We start from the raw sequence: 18,261 nt of genomic DNA on the forward strand, positions 1-18,261 counted from the left end.
TGTGTTCAAGATCCTTTTGGGAGAAAGAAGAGGGGAACGTGCACTGGCCATGTGTTACAACTGAGATAAAATCTAACAGCTGTTTTTAAAGGCTCAACCCCAATCCCAAGTGCTGAAAAACCAGAGGCTGAGGGAGATGTGTGAGCTTCCACCTCAGTGTTTTACTGAGACCAAGTGTTGGCGCAGATGAGGCACACGGAATACAGCTCCATTCCCTAGAAGCCATCCACAAGGTTTTCCTTGTAGACATCATCGCTGTAGACAATCTGGGTCCTCTTGTCCCGATGGCAACCCTTAGGGCTATTCTGGACAGCTGGGGAGGGAGGAAAGGATCGGTTAAGGTCTAAAGCATTGCATCTGAGCACTAGTGAGGCCAGAGGCTCAGAGTCTGACCAGCTCACTCCCGGCCTCTGGCTCTCGAAGCCCAATTTCAATGCTGCCCTCTAGCGGCCAGGATAGCCTGGCTCCCTTTAGCCCCATTAGGTGGGTGGCTGCCAACCCATCCCCGTGGCTAGGAGTGGAGGCTGTTGTTGTGGCCTGCACAGATACCATTAGGGATATTTTGTTCTTAGAACCACCCCAGATGTTATTGTTTACACAAATGAATGATGTTAACCCATTACATTTTAAAGTATTAAAATTTAAAAAATCTCTGTAGGCCTTTGCTGACATGCTAGTCATTTCTTGTTCCTTTTGTATGGAGGGCCACTCTTACTCTCAACACCCCTTTCTGCTTACCCCTTTGCCAGGAAAACCAACAGGTATAGTGGGCTATTCAGACTAAACTAAGAAATGCTACTAGACCCAACGGGAGAACCATTCTGGGTGCAGCTCTGACCCAAAGCATTCTTCCGCCAGCCTCAAGCTATTCTTTCCCCTTCTTTTTCCTCCCTACACTGACATGTCCCTCTCTTTACCCCATCTCCAAGGATTCCATGCCTACCATTCTGGGGCTACAGTGACTCACCCCAAACCAGCCTCCATTCTCTTGGATCTCTGTACCCTGACACTGCTGATCACTCCCCTGCTTCCAAAGTTTGTGTCCTTTGGCTTTAATGGCTGCCCCTTGAATATTCCCCAAGCCCAGGCCTGGGTAACTGCCTGCCTGCGCCCCCTCCCCAAATTCAGTCTCCCTTGAGGATACTACCAATTTGCAGCCACTCTGTAACACGGAGGACTCCAACCCATGTTTTCATTCCTCACTTCGCACCCAAGTTCCAGATCTCTAATTTCAAATGTTTATAAGACCAACTACACTCCATCTCCTAATAAAGCCACGTGAGATGCCCATTTTCTTCACCAACCTCCCTCACTTCTATTTTCTTCTGCATTCCAGTTACTGCTTTGGGAGTTATTCTCAATCTTTTTCTCTCCGTTTTCTCCCACTTCTAACTGACAGAAGGCCTGATAATTCTCATTCCCATTCCCACGGCCTCCACACAGATTCAGGCCTCTATCAACTCCTCAGAATCCTGGGACGAGCAGGGAACAGGCAGGAAGGGTGAGCTGTGGGGCACAGGATGGAGGAGGAAGAATCCATTCTTACCGAGAGAGCCCCAGACAGACTTGCCAGTGGCAGCGTCCAGCATGGGCTGCTTGCGGGCAATGCTGACTTTGAGCTGTACAGACTCCACCTGGGTCCCATTGAGCTGGGGCAGAAGAGGGGAGGAGGCAAAGGATGGGGAGAAACATTGCAGACAAAGCAAAGGAGGAATTCCAACAGTTGCCACCCTAGCAACAGACTGAGGACCTGAGATTACATTTCTTGTGTGAACAGGAAGAGACTCTTTGTCAAGAGGAAATGATTTCCTCCTGGCTCCCAGTATTTTAAAGAGAAAATATGAGGATGGCAGGAGGGATGGGGAGAACAGATCTGGGAAGTCCCAACCTCAGCAACGGCCTGATCTGCTGACTCCATCTTTTCATAGGTGACGAAGGCACAGCTGGGATGAAAAGAAAACAGGGTCAGTATAGAGGGCCTATGGGCTCTTGTGAACCCAACCAAACCCAGTGCTCACAGGCCGTTGGAGATAGGCTGGTGTTCTCCCTCAAACCCAGGTCCTCCCAGGACTTATTATCTTACCCCACTGTCATCCTTACTTTCTGGGTGGGTCCATGGAGAGGTCAATGATGTTTCCAAAGGGAGAGAAGGCCCCACGAAGGAGGGTGGGCGTCATGTCCTCTCCATACACATAGAGAGTATTACCCTTCCGAGGGGCCCTGCGTTCAGGGAATGAATCCGACCCTACGGGACCAGGAGTCATAGTCATAAGACGCAATCCATTTCAGCCTCTACTTTAAGAGGCCACTTTCCTAGGACCTGCCTAAACATTTTCACTTTTCCCACTAGCCCAGATCACTCACTGCGGAAAGGGCCCTCTCGTTCTCGATCGCGGTCCCTGTCCCGATCACGGTCCCTGTCCCGATCGCGGTCCCTGTCCCGATCGCGGTCCCTGTCCCGATCACGGTCTCGATCCCGTTCTCGATCACGGTCTCTGTCCCGGTTCCGCTCACGACTGTGGTCCCGGCTGCGGCTTCGTGGGGGGGAGGTTGAGGAGCGGGCACCACCACGTTCTTCATAGCCCCAGTCAAAGCTTCGAGGGGGACCATCACCAGCCCCTGGGCCCTCTGCCTCCTCCCCATCTGGCCCCAGTTCCCGAAGCCGATCACTGGAAGACACAAAACTGGAGAAAGGCAGACAGTGAGGATCAAGGGGGCCATTACCTCAATCTTCTAGACCCTGGGAAGACTTAACCTACTGCAGCCCCAGTTTCTTCCACTCCAGCCCAAACCTCCCATGGATACAGGCAATCACCCCTTCCCCACTCCCCCAGTTGGGACCCAGTCGTCTCTCTAGTTCTCTAACCTCTCATACAGAGATTTCCTTTGGGGGCGTCTGGACGACTGCAAAAGAAACCAGGGACAGTTAAGATGAGTCCTAGTTGCTGGCATATGGCCCCAAATATGTGTCTTCTTGCTTTTCTCATTCCCTGGGCCCCCAGGGACAGAGAACTGGGAGCCATACCTCCTGCAGATCATCATCGGCAGATATGCTTCTTTGGAACGGCTGGAAAGTGGGAACTGGCCCCTTCTCAGGGTCCTGGGAAGGTCACAGAGATCTACTTTAATGTGAGAGCAGGAGGAGGCCTAACCACGGGGCAGAAGGAGTTCCTCTTCCCTCACCCTCTTCTTGGTTTCCTCTGGCCTCTCTTTTCTCCTTTAATTCCCTTGTGCATTTCTTATTTGATTATGTTTTTTTTTTAAAGATTTTATTTATTTATTCATGAGAGACACAGAAAGAGAGAGAGGCAGAGACACAGACAGAGGGAGAAGCAGGCTCCATGGAGGGAGCCCGATGTGGGACTCGATCCCAGGTCTCCAGGATCAGGCCCTGGGCTGAAGGCGGTGCTAAACCGCTGAGCCACCCCGGCTGCCCTGATTATGTATTTTTTTAAATGATCTAACATAAAGAATATTTAGCTTGTTGAACGCTTCTCAAATCCGCTGACCTCTTCAATCTATTCAGCTTGTCAAAACAACAAAATCTAGAAGCTCGACTATGTGGTAGATCAGACCCAGAAAACATGTAAAATGAACTGAGAAGTCATTCAGTGTCTTCACTCTATAGATGAGAAATCTGAAGCTCAGACCTATAGGACAACTTGCCCGTGATTGAATAAACGCTATTTTCCCCCTATGTTCTACCTCCCTTCTGACTTGGAAGGATGCCCTCTGAAGTCAAGGGTCCCCTGAACAATCTTTTTGCTCATGCTCACCTTTAACTTCCCCTCTAGGGTTCGAGAACGCTTGAAGCCTGAGTTCTTGGTCTCAGCCTTGATGGCACTGATGGCTCCTGACTTCACTAGCTGCTTTGCCTGCTCTGTTGCCGTGGCTGTGTCCACCACAGGCTGTTCCGACAGTGCTGGAGTAGTAAGGGGAGGAGGCATTATTTTGGCCAGGCTGTGAGAAAGCTCAGTCCCACTGTGCCCACTTCCAGTCTATCCCTGTCTCCCCGGTCACTCACAGCGTTTCACACCGCCTTGGCTGGCTGTGCTGCTACTACTTTGCTTCTTCAGAGCCAGCAATGCCTTTTTCTGGGAACAAGTGAGAGGAGAGGGATTGGTGAGGGCCAGTCCCCGGCCAGGTCTTCTCCCAGGGTCCCTGGGCACCTCACTCCAGGGGATGCCTTTCTCAGAAAACAATGCAAATAGTGTTCCTGGAGTGGTACACTGAGGCAGCCCTGCCTCACACACGGTCCACTGGATCACCTATAATACCAGTAATACTTAATCTAGCCAAACCACAGTATTCAAAGGCTTTCCAGAGTCTCAGGTTTTTGAAGACAAGGAATTCAACCATGGGCCAGAGCCCCAAGATATAAGCTGCAATTAAGTATAAGCCTATATGCCTTTCTTGGGGGCTTCATCCATCCATCCCCTGTACGTTTGGCAAGGACAGACTATGACTTTGTAACAAAGGTATGCAAAAATACGAGACACAGTTCCTTCCCTCAAGAAGCTTACAGTCTATGAAACAAGATGATTAGAAGTAACTATCAAGAATGATTGTAAGAGGTGCAGACTGCTTGCTACTGTGACCAAGTAATATTATCTCATGCCAAATGGGTATTAAACTGGTCCCTGGATATAATCTACACAAAACAGATCGAAAGAAAGGGCATTTTAGGCAAAGTAACAGGATGGCAATGATACAGAAATAAGGTGGCTTTGGGAATGCATGTCTTGGGACTAGTGAATAGTTCTATTTGACTAGAAAGGGATGCCAAGGTAAAGGCTTTGTTCTATAGACAATGGGAAACCACTTACGGGTTTTGAAAAAAAGAGTTTTGTGTTTTTAGTGGTTCATTTTAATAAGAGTGAAGGAAGCCTGTCCAAAAAAAAAAATTGAGAAACTTCTCGAGAAACCATTACAAGTGTCTACATGAACAACAAAAACTTGATCTATGAAATACACAGAAAAAAGCAAACAGAAGAAGTTGCTTCAAAGGAAGAATCAAGACTTGGCAAATGTTTAGCTTTGCAAAGTAGAGAAGTCAGAGATGAGATTTTGATTCCAAACACCTGGAAGAATTGGCTGTGGTCACCCCTATTTGGAAGGTCAAGAAAAGGAACTAAATTAGAATAGATAGGAAGGTGACAGCTGCAACCCTGGGTATCTGAGGGCGATCGGTAACAGCCTGGATAGAACTGAAAAAACAAAGTAGGAGGTTACATCCTTGGTGGTGCAAAAAGCCACGAAAAAGGAGACTGCTCCACAGCAGGATGCACAGAAGAGAAGGTGCACACCGAGACTTGGGAGAAGCCCAGCTCTATGAGGCCACGCTAAGAGGAGCTACATCTCCAGGTATGAGCTAGAAGAACCCCCCCATCCCCTCACACTCACCCCAGGTGTTCTCAACAGTGTAGAGTCTGTGAAAGGTTGGGCCACGCCCCGACACACTCCCTCACCTTTTTCTTGAGTTTGTTGAATTTCTTCTGCAGAGCCTCCTCCTCCTCGCTCAGTCCGGGGGGTATCACCAACATGGTGGCTCCTGGTTCAGGGGCAGGGCCCAAGACATCTTTCCACTGTCACCGCCCAGGGTTCACACGGGATCCCCCTGCCCCGCGCCCCTCCAGGCCTACCTACTCCTGTCTTTTGCCTCTCCCTACCCCTTGCTTCAACGAGGCTGCCGTCCAAACCCCCGCTCGTGCGGACCAACCAGCACTCCCTCTCCTCTCCGGCAATCACGGCCACCAGCGCTCTGAGGAACCAAGTGGCCCAGGCAGGAGGAAGCACCCCTTCCGTCGCCAAGACGATGGCACCAGACACCCCCTACCCCTGCTGGGGGTACGGCAGCCGCACGGTCCAAACGGCACAGGAGGCAGTGGAAGCCGCGCAGCGCTCTCACAGCAACGGAGAGGGGAAGAAGACAGAAGAGCTCGGAAAAAAGGGGCGAAGCGTGAGAAGAAGACCTTACCTGAGGGGGCGGTAACCGGGGGCCCACGGTCTCGGGCGGCGCCCGCGCTGGCGGCGGCGAGCGGGCTCACAGCGATGACGTACGAGGGGCGGGGAACGCGGTAACCAAGGCGGCCCGAGGCTACACACTTCCGCCCGGCAGTCGCCCGGCTCCAGCGAGCTTCTCCTTGGCGCTCAACGCCGCTCCCGGCAGGGGTGTGTGACGGAAGTCGCCTCCACTTCCGCCCGTTCCGGGGCGGGGCCCGCTCCTCGGCTCCTCGCTGCGCTTCCGGTCGGCCTGCTGCCGTGCCTCCGAGATGATGGACACCGAGCGACTCGGTGAGAGGGAGAGGGTGAGACGAAGGAGTAGTCGGAGGGGTGGCCCTTGGCCTCTGACCTCTGACCTTCCTCCCGTAGCGCTCCCTCCTCCAGATCCCCTGGATCTACCCCTTCGGCCGGTGGAGCTGGGATGCACAGGGCGCTGGGAGCTTCTGAATGTGCCTGGGGCTCCAGAGAGCACCGTGAGTGCCTGTAGACCCTGACATTGACCCTCCTTAGTGTTGCACCCTAGCACAAGCTCATCCTTCTCTCTGGAGCCCTGTCATCTGGGCCTGCCTTGTGCTGGACAGACCCCAGCCCGGTGGACAACATCTTGTGAAGACAGAGAAGGGAATGCTCCACATACCTTGGCTCTGAGAGCTGCTCTTTCAGATGCGGTTTTCCCCTTTGGAGTCACCTGTCTCCAAGCACCAGGGCATTGATGGCCAGCCTTCAACAAGGCCCTGACTCCCCCCTTTTCCTAAAACTGGTGTTTCTCAAACTTAAGTGTGCCTTGTAATTAGTGTATGTGTGTGTGGGATTTTTAAAAATACAAATTTCTAAACCCAATCACAGAGATGGCGAAAGTATTGTATCGTGACTTATTAGTGATCATTGCTTCAGGTAAACCAGTAGCGGGTACTTTGCCCTGTAAAACGGGACAGTTTGGAAAATATTGCTTCTGCCTGACTCTCCTAGTCGGTCTGGAAAGTCTACCATTTCTCATTTAACACAAATCCTATCATTTTCTTTTTTGCTTTTTCCATACCTAATGCCTCTCATCTTGTCCTTCACCAGCTTCCCCATGGCCTCCCGCCCTGTGCGCCAGATCTGCAGCAGGAAGCAGAGCAGTTGTTTTTGTCATCTCCAGCCTGGTTGCCTCTACATGGTGTGGAGCACTCCGTCCGGTGAGGGGTCTAGACTGGTGAGAGAGGCCCCTGAAGGAAACTGAGACAGGAGAGAAAGCAGACCTGAAAGCTGTTTTCCTTTTCTGCAGAAAATGGCAGAGGAAGATGGATCCTTGGTCTCTGCTGGCCACACTGGGGGCCCCAGTGCCCTCTGACCTTCAGGCCCAAAGACACCCAAACACAGGCCAGATACTGGGCTACAAAGAGGTCAGAGGTCAGGGGCCACAGGAAGCAGGGTCGGGAAAGGGTCAAAGGCAAGCACAGCCTCACTGGGATTGTGGTCCTTTGCCTCAGGTCCTGCTGGAGAATACAAACCTATCAGCTACAACCTCCTTGTCTCTTCGCCGGCCCCCAGGGCCTATCTCCCAGTCCCTTTGGGGGAATCCAACACAGTACCCTTTCTGGCCAGGTGACTTGTGGGAATGGGATGGTAGGAGAAGGTGCCCTCAGTCTCCTGGAAAGGGTTCCCCCTATCCCGTATCACCGCACCCCACGAATCCTGTTTGTCTATCTTCTCCCCAGGTGGAATGGATGAGCCCACCATAACAGATCTGAGTACTCGGGAGGAGGCTGAGGAGGAGATAGACTTTGAGCAAGGTGAGGTGGCGCCAGGATGGACCCTTGGGAGCAGGGCTGTGAGTCTGGACCCCGAGGAAGAGGGAGCCCAGGCCCATCGTTGGGCTGTTGCTTAGCCCTTCTGTGTCTTTGAGAAAATTAGGAAAAGGCATCCTTGTCATTACAGTTTTTACTGTCACCTGCTAGAAAGTTGTGCAGACTGCTTGCAACTGTAAGTAGCCCCATTTGCAACATCTGTGCTGTGAAGGGCATCTTGTAGGTTTGGGTAACATATGACTTGTGTGACACTGTGTCATAGTGCTGATTCTGTGTCTCTGTTCTTTCCTTTAGATCTTCTTACGGTTCCACCTGGCTTCAAGAAAGGTGTGGACTTTGCACCAAAGGGTGAGTTTTAGTTTTGGGATGGGGTGCAGAAGTGGTGTTCTTCTTCTGTAGAACAAAGGTAGACATCACCAGGTATCCCTTTTTACCTTGTTCCTCAGATCACTCAACTCCAGCTCCTGGCTTGCTCAGCCTCAGTCATTTGCTGGAACCTCTGGATTTGGGTGGGGGTGATGAGGATGAGACTGAGGCAGTGGGACAGCCAGGAATTCCCAGAGGGGACACTGTTTCAGCCACCCCCTGCAGTGCTTCCCTGGCCCGAGCAAGCAGCTTGGAAGACCTAGTGTTGAAGGTTGGTGGTTCTGGGCAGAGAAAGAAGGGGCCTTACTGAGGTGCTAGGGTGGGATGGGGTGGCTGGCTTGGTTGGGTCTAAGAGGAAGACTGGAGTATCTTTTGGGAGGGGTAGTAATGAATAGCTCTCTGACTGTATTTCTGTCATCCCTGCCCCTGGCTTTTGCAGGAAACATCCACAGCTATATCTCCTCCAGAGCCCCCCAAACCTGTGCCTCAGGAGCAGTGGGCGATTCCTGTGGATGTCACCTCCCCTGTTGGTGATTTCTACCGCCTCATTCCCCAGCCAGCCTTCCAGGTAGGGTGGCCCAGTCCTCACATGTTCCCCTGTCTCCTCTCCGCTGTTCTCTTCATCTCCTTTCCCCACCCAGGCCAGATGCCTTCTAGGTCAATCTTGGACCTCAGCTTGGCCTGGCCTTGCTCTGGTATCCCACAGCCACCTTGCATGCCCCAAGAGCTGGAGGCAGGAGTGCTCTTTTTCCCTTGTCCGTCCACTATCTATTTCTCTCTCCCACAGTGGTCGTTTGAGCCGGATGTGTTCCAGAAACAAGCCATTCTGCACTTGGAGCGGCACGACTCCGTCTTTGTCGCAGCTCACACATCTGCGGGGAAGACAGTTGTGGCCGAATATGCCATTGCCCTTGCGCAGAAACACATGACGCGGTACAGGTCCCCTCTGCCTTCACCAGCTGGTCCTGGGTCCTCCTGCACCCTTTCTGAGTGTCATCTCTTCCCCACCTCTTACCGGTCCTTCAGATGAGAGGTCTGGGGAGAAACTGAGATAGGGCCAGAAGTGAAGTGGGCAGGTGTGGCAGGGATAGTGGTTAGAAGAAGACCTGCATTAGCTTTGGAGGGGATTGGGCTAGAATTTCTTTTCTTTTTTTTATTTAAACTGAGTTTTCTTTCTTTTTTTTTTTCAAACTGAGTTTTTTTTTTTTTTTCTTGTTTTCTTTTTTTAAAGACTTTATTTATTTATTCTTGAGAGACACACACACACAGAGGCAGATATATAGGCAGAGGGAGAAGCAGGCTCCCCACAAGGAGCCTGATGCGAGACTCGATCCTGGATCCTGGGGTCACGCCCTGAGCCGAAGGCAGAGACGCTCAACCACTGAGCCACCCAGGCGCCCCTTGGGTTAGAGTTTCTGTGGGATTGTGTCATGAAGGAGACTGTGAGGGCAGTTTGGGAGGGAGGGGGGCCACCTGAGCTCTGGCATGCCTCTGAGAGGGCTCAGGGTAGAAGAGGCGATGTTGCCCAGGAGGCTCTGGGAGAACTGACCAGCTGACTTCATGCCCTCTTCCCAGGACCATCTACACATCACCCATCAAGGCCCTGAGCAACCAGAAGTTCCGAGACTTTCGAAACACATTTGGGGATGTGGGATTGCTCACTGGGGATGTACAGCTGCACCCAGAGGCCTCCTGTCTCATTATGACAACAGAGATCCTTCGGTGAGAGATAGGCACTCAACACGGGTGGATTTTTGGTCAGGAACGTGAGGCTGCTCTGGACAGCATGTTGACTGAGAACAGGGTGGAGTCAGGAGCCACTGGGGAGTCAGCTTCTGGCCTCTTCTCCCCAGTTCCATGCTGTACAGCGGCTCAGATGTCATCCGGGACCTGGAGTGGGTCATCTTTGATGAGGTTCACTACATCAATGATGCTGAGGTGAGAGGCACGGGAGCCCCAGACTCCAGTAGTCCTCTCCTGTGGGCCTGGATCACATATCCCTAGTCCACACACCCTTGGGGACCTTACTGCCTTCTTTGCCCCCAAATGGAACCCTGTGCGCTTCCCTAGGGGCAGAAGAGCAGCCCCCTCTGAGCTGCTGGTGACTGGTCTTCTCTCTCTGTGCCCAGCGTGGGGTTGTGTGGGAGGAGGTGCTCATCATGCTCCCCGACCATGTCTCCATCATCCTACTGAGTGCTACCGTCCCCAACGCCCTCGAGTTTGCTGACTGGATCGGGTGAGATGCGTGCCCTGGGACACATGGGTGAATGGGGCTGCGGCACTCCTTGGTTGGGAGTGGGGGTGAAGACTACCACAGCAAGGAGAGTGGTCAGGTCTGTGGAATAGAGAGGAGGAAGTGGTGGGGCTGGAGTATATGTCTGACTCAGCAGCTGCCCGACCCCACTTGGGTCCAGGTCATTTTGTGTTGGGAGAAGAGATGATGGAACAGTCTTCCAGTCTGGCTCCCAGAAAAGTCTGGGTGAAGCCAGACGGGGAAGGCGGCAGGGATGTGGGGTCCTTCCTACACTGTTGCCCCTGACCTGCTGCCTTCTCCCCACACAGGCGGCTGAAACGTCGCCAGATCTATGTGATCAGCACTATTGCCCGCCCCGTTCCCTTGGAGCATTATCTTTTCACGGGGAACAGCCCCAAGACCCAGGGGGAGCTCTTTCTGTTGCTGGACTCTCGAGGGGCCTTCCACACAAAGGGGTAAGCTGGAGATGGGGCAGAGTCAGGGCTGGGTCCACTGGGTGTGGCTGTGATCACTGACCCCCGCTATGCTTCAGGTACTATGCAGCTGTGGAGGCCAAGAAGGAGCGGATGAGCAAACATGCCCAGACCTTTGGGGCCAAACAGCCCACACATCAGGGGGGACCTGCACAGGTGAGAACTGGCAGGCTTTGTACCTGCTACCATGTGTTTCAACTCTATCCATTCTTCCCTCGTTCCCCAGGGGTTTGGACTTGAGCTTTGAGCACTGTCCGACTTGACACTGCTTTACCTCCCCTCACTTTGGCCCTGACTGGTTCAGGAACTCACCACTTCCCCCTTCGTGCCCTCTTCCTCAGGACCGAGGAGTGTACCTATCCCTTCTGGCCTCCCTTCGCACCCGCGCACAGCTGCCCGTAGTGGTGTTCACCTTCTCCCGGGGTCGCTGTGATGAGCAAGCGTCGGGCCTCACCTCTCTTGATCTCACCACGAGCTCAGAGAAGAGTGAGATTCACCTCTTCCTGCAACGCTGCCTTGCTCGCCTCCGGGGCTCTGACCGCCAGCTGCCCCAGGTGTGGATGGGGGTCTTGGGGACTGATGGGGAGAGAATTCTCCACCACCTTATTCCTGACCCTGGGTCTTGGCTCCTTGCAGGTCCTACACATGTCCGAGCTTTTGCACCGTGGCCTGGGTGTGCACCACAGCGGCATCCTGCCTATTCTTAAAGAGATCGTGGAGATGCTCTTCAGTCGAGGCCTGGTCAAGGTATCCACACTAGTAGAAGAGGAACTCTTTGGAGCACTTGTTGCTCTCTTTGGGGCTGCCCAGAGGGTGGAGGGGCAGGTCTTTAGACAAGACAGCACAGTGGCTAAGAACTCGGGCTTTGGTCCAGATTGCCTGCATGTGAATCCTGGCTGCACTACTTACTCACCATGTGACCTCAGGCAAACTCCTTAACTTTCCTGAACTTTAGCTTTCCCATCTTAAAATGGGGATGTGCCAGATCAGCACAGGCAGTATTCAGAAGAGAAACCCCTCAAATTAGCAAGTGTCTGAAAAGTTATTAGTCATCAGAAAAATGAGAATTTAAAATATTCAAAGAGAAATGACTTTACAGCTACTAGGCTGATAAAATTTAGGAAACCAGCCAATGCCAAGTGTTGCCAAAGACATCAGAGACTATAGGATTATAGGAACCCTGATAAAGGTGTATAGCCAGTCTGGAGTGGACCCTGGCATTTTGAGGTAAAAAAAAATAATAGGTCCAATATACCTTTGATCCTAAATTCCATTTCTGGATATGTAGTAGAAACAAGTTTCCTGGTCTATGAGTGAAAATGTCCACTCTTCCTTTGTTGGCTCTAATTTTTTGGTAGGGTGCTGGTGACACCAAGGTGCTCTCACTGGGAAAGTGAGGAGGTAATTGCCCAGGATATGCCCCACAGTGCTCTGCAGCAGTGGGAAGCAATGAATTAGGTGTAACCATAGGAAGGCTCATGGGTGTTGAAAACACTGGTGGAAAAGAACACGAGATGTGTCATTGCTTTTATTTTATTTATTATTATTATTTGAGTATCGTTGACACACAATGTTTTTCACTGGTTTTGGGTATACAACATTTGGTTTCTGTTTGTATAATAGACATAACGTTTATTTGGTATGCTGTGCTCACTACGAGTGTAACACTACCTGTTACCATAACATCGCTATTATCGTGTCATTGACGGTATTCCTTTTTTTTTTTTTTTTTTAGATTTTTATTTATTCATGAGAGACAGAGTTGGGGGTGGGTGGGCAGAGACACAGGCAGAGGGAGAAGCAGGCTTCCTGCAGGGAGCCTGACGTGGGACTTGATCCCCGGTCTCCAGGATCAGGCCCTGGGCTGAAGGCTGTGCTACACTGCTGAGCCACCCGGGCTGCCCAACAGTATTCCTTTTATGCCTGTGACTTATTCCGTTCCTAGAAGCCTGGATCTCCCCGTCCCCTTCCCCCAGTGCACCCATCACCTAACCCCTTCCTCTGGCAACCAGCACTTTATTCTCTGTATTTATAGGTCTGAGTCTGCTCTTTGTGTGTTTCTTTATTCGTTTTGTTCTTTAGATTCCACATATGAGTGAATCATATGGTGTTTGTTTTTCTTGGTCTGACTTATTTCACTTAGCATACATTCATTTAGCATACAAACCATCCCTGTTATTACAGATGGCAAGACCTCATCTGTTGTTATGGTTATGTAATATTCCAACGCACATACCACATCTTCTTTATTCATGTGTTGATAGACACTTGGGTTGTATCCATATCTTAGCTATTATAAACATTGCTGCAATAAACATAGGGGGCATACTTTTTTCTTTTCTTTTCTTTTTTTTTTTTGAGTCAGTGGGGAGGGGCAGAGGGGGAAAGAGAGTCTTTTTGTTTTTTTAAGATTTTATTTATTGGACAGAGAGTGGGAAAGCATAGCGGGTGGAGGGGCAAAGGGTGCTGAGCAGGGAGCCTGATGCAGGGCTTCATCCCAGGACCCTGGGATCATGATCTGAGCCAAAGGCAGACCCTTAGCTAACTGAGCCACCCAGACAGTCCCGAGAAAGAGACTCTTAAGCAGGCTCCATGCCCAGTGCAGAGCCTGATGTGGGGCTGACACAGGGCTCAATCTCATAACTCTGAGATTGTGACCTGAGCCAAAACTGAGTTGGACACTTAACCAACTGAGCCACTCAAGCTCCCTATCATGTCTTTTTTTTTTTTTTTTTAAAGATTTTATTTATTTATTCATGAGAGATAGAGAGAGAGAAGCAGAGACATAGGCAGAGGGAGAAGCAGGCTCTATGCAGGGAGCCTGATATGGGACTCGATCCAGGGACTCCAGGATCACGCTCTGGGCCGAAGGCAGGCGCTAAACCACTGAGCCACCCAGGGATCCCCTATCATGTCTTTTTGAATCAGGGCGTAACTAACTGCCTTGGACGTGGATTGTAAATTCATGCACTCAAAAGATAATCTGTGAAAATATATTGACACAAAAAGATACTCTAAATATATTGGGATGATTAATGGTGGGGACATAGGAGTGAGATATGGGGGTTACACAAAAGAAGTAGATGAATAGATAAAATAAGGAAAATGACAGCACTTGCACTCTAGATTTGCCATGAGAGTTATTTATTTTTTTTAAATTTTTTAATTTATTTATGATAGTCACAGAGAGAGAGAGAGAGAGAGAGGCAGAGACATAGGCAGAGGGAGAAGCAGGCTCCATGCACCGGGAGCCCGACGTGGGACTCGATCCCGGGTCTCCAGGATCGCGCCCTGGGCCAAAGGCAGGCGCCAAACCGCTGCGCCACCCAGGGATCCCTGCCATGAGAGTTAAATGAGATCCTGCAAGTTAACCGTCTGGGACCACACCTGGTGGTCCCATGCCCAGGGCTGGGCATCTGTGTGCAGCCCCTTTGCTGAACCTCTCTTCCCCCATCCCAGGTCTTATTTGCCACAGAGACCTTTGCCATGGGTGTAAATATGCCTGCCCGAACGGTGGTGTTTGACTCCATGCGGAAGCACGACGGGTCTACCTTCCGGGATCTGCTCCCTGGAGAGTATGTGCAGATGGCAGGCCGTGCAGGCCGGAGGGGCCTGGATCCCACAGGCACTGTCATCCTGCTCTGCAAGGGCCGTGTGCCTGAGATGGCAGACCTGCACCGCATGATGATGGTGAGCCGGCCAAGGTGGTGGCATGAGGCTGAGCTGGGACATCACCAGCTCTGGGGACCTGCTGGATTCTCTCTTCCAGCCCTCTTCCCCCTCCTTGCTTTCCACAGTTGATCCCTGAACAGTGTAGTGTTAGGGGCGCCTACCTCCTGCACAGTCATATATCCACATATAACTTTTGACCCCTGAAAAACTTAATAGCCTATACTGTTGGCCAGAAGCCTTACCAATAACACATGATTAATACCTACTTGTGTGTTATATATGTATTCTCTGTTTTATTCTTGAAATAAATCTGGGGATAAGAAAATGTTATAAAGGAAATTATGAGAGAAAATGCAGGACTGTATGGCATTTATTGAAACAAAATCCGTGTGTAAGTAGACCCACAAAGTTCAAACACATGGTGTTCAAGGGTCAGCCATTTTTTTCTTTTGCCTGGGAGAAACCAAGGTCAGAGTGAGCAAATCTGAGGTTTAGACTGAATCTTACCTCCTTTAGTCTTTTGTCACTGTGAAGACAGAGCTAGGTAGAGCCTTTGAGGGCCTATCAAGTTTTGTTCCTTTATTTTGCAGAGGTGGTGAGGAAGCAATTTGTCTAGGGTTTCATGGTTGCAGGGCAGGGACTGGATCTGCTGGGACTAGAGCTGGTCCCCAGAGGGCTGGCTGGGGGCCTCCCCCCCCCCCCTCCAGTCTCACTGACTTCTCTGACTTGACCCAGGGGAAGCCATCACAGTTGCAGTCCCAGTTCCGACTCACGTACACCATGATCCTGAACCTGCTGCGGGTGGACGCCCTCAGGGTGGAAGACATGATGAAGAGAAGCTTTTCCGAGTTTCCATCCCGCAAGGACAGCAAGGTGAGGAGATTGGGATGACCAGTATACTGGGCAGGCTGTTGGGACGAGGGAAGCCAGGCTGGGAAGGGGCAGGCACCTAGAGACTGGGGGTGCAGGCAGGGAGGGTGGCACACTAGGCCTGGGGACTGTCCTTTCACACTTCCCCCCACTTCCACCCAGGCCCATGAACAGGCTCTAGATGAACTGACCAAGAGACTAGGGGCCTTGGAGGAACCTGACACGACTGGCCAACTGGTTGACCTGTCTGAGTATTATGGCTGGGGGGAGGAACTGACAGAGACCCGGAGCTTGATCCAGGTGAGTGGGTGTTGGAGGCATGATGGAGGGAGGAGAGAATGAGACACTCTGGGTGCTCCTGAACCTAGGCCCGGCCTAGTCCCTGTGATGTCCGTATGATGCCTCCTCCGCTCTCTACTCTTTAGCGACGCATCATGGAGTCTGTGAATGGGCTCAAGTCTCTCTCAGCGGGAAGGGTGGTGGTTGTGAAGAATCAGGAGTATCACAACACATTGGGTGTGATCCTGCAGGTGAGGGCAGTGGAAACTTGGACCCCAGAGGGAAGGAGGGAGAAAGGAGGGAGTGGGGGGAGACCCTATCTCCATCTTCCCCAGTTGGCTGTGGTGGTTATAGTCACAATGGTACACTCATATCCCCTGTTGCTCTCCTTTCCTGTTGCTACCACTTTGTGCCTACCTCCTTGTCCTTTCCTGAAGACTGTTCTGATGGGCTTGGTTACCAGTCCATCCTGGTGGGCTTTGCAGTTGCTCTGTGTCCCTGCCTGAGGGTGGGGACCTGCTCTCCATCTTTGATGTCTACTCCTCACATTGCCCTGGCCTGGCCTCCCCACCTGCCCTAGGTCTCCTCGAATTCTGCCAGCAGGGTATTTACAACCCTGGTCCTGTGTGATAAACCGGTGTCTGAGGACCCACAGGAGAGGGCGCCAGCCACCCCTGATGTGCCATACCCGGATGACCTTGTGGGATTCAAGCTGTTCCTGCCTGAAGGTGAGCATGGGACAGATGTCCAAGTTCCTGACAGCAGTGTGGAAAGGATGCCTGGGTCCAGGGTATTGTTTGACTCTGCTCTCCCCTTTGCACAGGGCCCTGTGACCACACAGTGGCCAAGCTCCAGCCCGGAGATGTAGCCACTATCACCACCAAGGTGCTCCGAGTGAATGGGGAGAAGATCTTGGAGGACTTCAGCAAGAGGCAGCAACCAAAATTCAAGTCAGAGATTCTGGAGAGATCTTTTTTTCTTGGGAGGGACTATGTAACAGGGTATGGGGAGGTGTGGTTGGGGCGTCAGGGGCTTCTGTGGAAGAAAAGACTCTGCCCTAGGTCTCAAGACTTTGCTCCTTCCTCAGGAAGGATCCTCCCATTGCAGCCGTGACCACTGCTGTCCAGGAACTGCTGCGTCTGGCTCAGGCCTACCCAGCAGGACCCCCGACCCTTGACCCTGTCAATGACCTGCAGCTCAAGGATGTGTCTGTGGTAGAGGGGGGGCTCCGGGCCCGGAAGCTGGAGGAGCTGATCTGGGGGGCTCAGTGTGTGCACAGCCCCCGTTTCTCTGCCCAGGTAGGTCCTGAATGCCAGCTCCCAAGTTGAGAAGTGGGGGCTGTGGTTCCCTTCTGGTCCCCTGTAGACCGGCCAGCCCCATCTCTGCCCTTGTCCTCCATGCCACCTCACCTTGCGGCATGAGGAAGGCTTACGTGCTTCTGCTGGTGGCTGTCTGCAGTACGTGAAGCTGCGAGAGCGAATGCAGATACAGAAGGAGATGGAGCGCCTGCGCTTCCTGCTGTCAGATCAATCACTGCTGCTGCTCCCAGAATATCATCAGCGAGTAGAGGTGGGAGGGGTACTGGGGGCGGGAGGGGGGGTTGGCTAGCGAGGGAGAAGATAGCAGGCTCCCAACACCCACCGTCTTTCTTCAGGTGCTCCGAACCCTGGGTTACGTAGATGAGGCGGGCACCGTGAAGCTGGCAGGGAGGGTGGCTTGCGCCATGAGCAGCCATGAGCTGCTCCTCACTGAGCTCATGTTTGACAATGCTCTGAGTGCCCTGCGGCCAGAGGAGATTGCAGCCCTACTCTCCGGCCTGGTCTGCCAGAGCCCTGGGGACCCTGGGGAGCAGCTCCCAAGTACCCTCAAACAGGTATGGGACACCCACCCCACTTCCTCTCCTTTGGCTGTGGCATTCCTGAGCCCCACCCCCACAAGTTCTCCAAGTGACCCCCCTCTAGCCCTGTGAAGTGCCCCTAAGAGCTGGAATGCCTTCTTCCTTATCTGGGCTACCCTGCTCCTGGAGAAGGAAGGCAGGGCCTGAGCCTCTTATTCTGACATCTGCAGGGAGTGGAACGTGTCCGGGCTGTGGCCAGGCGGATCGGTGAGGTCCAGGTGGCCTGTGGCCTGAACCAGACAGTGGAGGAATTTGTCGGGGAGCTGAATTTTGGGCTGGTTGAGGTTGTGTACGAGTGGGCCCGTGGCATGGTGAGTGACTGGGGTTTTGTGGGTGGCTGGTTGGGGAGAGGCTGCCCAGGTCTATCTACCACATTCTTGCTTCCCCCACAGCCCTTTTCCGAGTTGGCGGGGCTGTCAGGGACCCCTGAGGGCCTGGTGGTCCGCTGCATCCAGCGCCTGGCTGAGATGTGTCGCTCGCTGAGGGGGGCAGCCCGCCTGGTAGGTGAGCCTGTGCTAGGTGCCAAGATGGAGACGGCAGCTACCCTGCTACGGAGGGACATCGTCTTTGCTGCCAGCCTGTACACTCAGTGAATGCTGTCTGTGTAAAAATGTAGTAATAAAATAGCAAACCCCTGCCTGTCCTTAAGGTGTTGGG

General features: G+C 52.3%; 2 protein-coding genes across 4 annotated transcripts; one reads left to right on the forward strand and one right to left on the reverse strand.

Moving 5' to 3' along the window:
• NELFE (negative elongation factor complex member E) lies at positions 1-6,125 on the reverse strand. 3 transcript variants are annotated; one of them, XM_025418269.3, is made up of 12 exons: positions 5,978-6,109; positions 5,670-5,761; positions 5,469-5,551; positions 4,025-4,094; positions 3,777-3,922; positions 3,026-3,100; positions 2,867-2,904; positions 2,365-2,684; positions 2,101-2,245; positions 1,889-1,943; positions 1,547-1,649; positions 1-313 (listed from the first exon to the last, which is right to left on the reverse strand). In XM_025418269.3, exons 3-12 carry the CDS (start codon positions 5,541-5,543, stop codon positions 216-218), a joined length of 1,125 nt encoding a protein of 374 aa, XP_025274054.3. In that variant the 5' UTR covers positions 5,544-5,551; positions 5,670-5,761; positions 5,978-6,109; the 3' UTR covers positions 1-215. The 3 variants fall into 3 exon arrangements, with proteins under 3 accessions (XP_025274054.3, XP_025274052.3, XP_025274051.3); XM_025418267.3 differs by having other exon boundaries at positions 5,643-5,761; XM_025418266.3 differs by lacking the exon at positions 5,670-5,761 and having other exon boundaries at positions 5,978-6,125.
• A 13-nt stretch (positions 6,126-6,138) lies between these two features.
• On the forward strand, positions 6,139-18,247 carry SKIC2 (SKI2 subunit of superkiller complex). The gene is made up of 28 exons (XM_025418252.3): positions 6,139-6,294; positions 6,373-6,476; positions 7,072-7,181; positions 7,271-7,388; positions 7,476-7,590; positions 7,704-7,778; positions 8,088-8,141; positions 8,240-8,430; positions 8,599-8,727; positions 8,947-9,092; positions 9,735-9,881; positions 10,013-10,097; positions 10,289-10,395; positions 10,722-10,868; positions 10,946-11,042; positions 11,228-11,440; positions 11,523-11,633; positions 14,346-14,576; positions 15,294-15,431; positions 15,591-15,728; positions 15,854-15,958; positions 16,288-16,435; positions 16,531-16,657; positions 16,795-17,005; positions 17,166-17,276; positions 17,362-17,580; positions 17,775-17,915; positions 17,997-18,247. Exons 1-28 carry the CDS (start codon positions 6,273-6,275, stop codon positions 18,195-18,197), a joined length of 3,741 nt encoding a protein of 1,246 aa, XP_025274037.3. The 5' UTR covers positions 6,139-6,272; the 3' UTR covers positions 18,198-18,247.
• Positions 18,248-18,261: the final 14 nt, after the last annotated feature.

This window comes from Canis lupus, chromosome 12, assembly GCF_003254725.2.
Source record: "Canis lupus dingo isolate Sandy chromosome 12, ASM325472v2, whole genome shotgun sequence".
Classification (NCBI taxonomy): Eukaryota; Metazoa; Chordata; class Mammalia; order Carnivora; family Canidae; genus Canis; species Canis lupus.

What these genes read in the sequence shown, in the direction of transcription:
- SKIC2 (XM_025418252.3), top strand. Translation starts at nt 6,273, where the DNA reads ATGATGGACACCGAGCGACTCG. An exon ending in TCAGTCGAGGCCTGGTCAAG is followed by an intron (nt 11,634 to 14,345) that starts GTATCCACACTA and finishes CCCCCATCCCAG; the next exon opens with GTCTTATTTGCCACAGAGAC. An exon ending in ACCTGCACCGCATGATGATG is followed by an intron (nt 14,577 to 15,293) that starts GTGAGCCGGCCA and finishes GACTTGACCCAG; the next exon opens with GGGAAGCCATCACAGTTGCA.
- NELFE (XM_025418266.3), bottom strand. Translation starts at nt 5,543, where the DNA reads ATGTTGGTGATACCCCCCGGACTGAGCGAGGAGGAGGAGGCTCTGCAG. An exon ending in AGGAAATCTCTGTATGAGAG is followed by an intron (nt 2,685 to 2,866) that starts GTTAGAGAACTA and finishes GCCTTTCTCCAG; the next exon opens with TTTTGTGTCTTCCAGTGATC. An exon ending in ACGAGAGGGCCCTTTCCGCA is followed by an intron (nt 2,246 to 2,364) that starts GTGAGTGATCTG and finishes CTGGTCCCGTAG; the next exon opens with GGTCGGATTCATTCCCTGAA.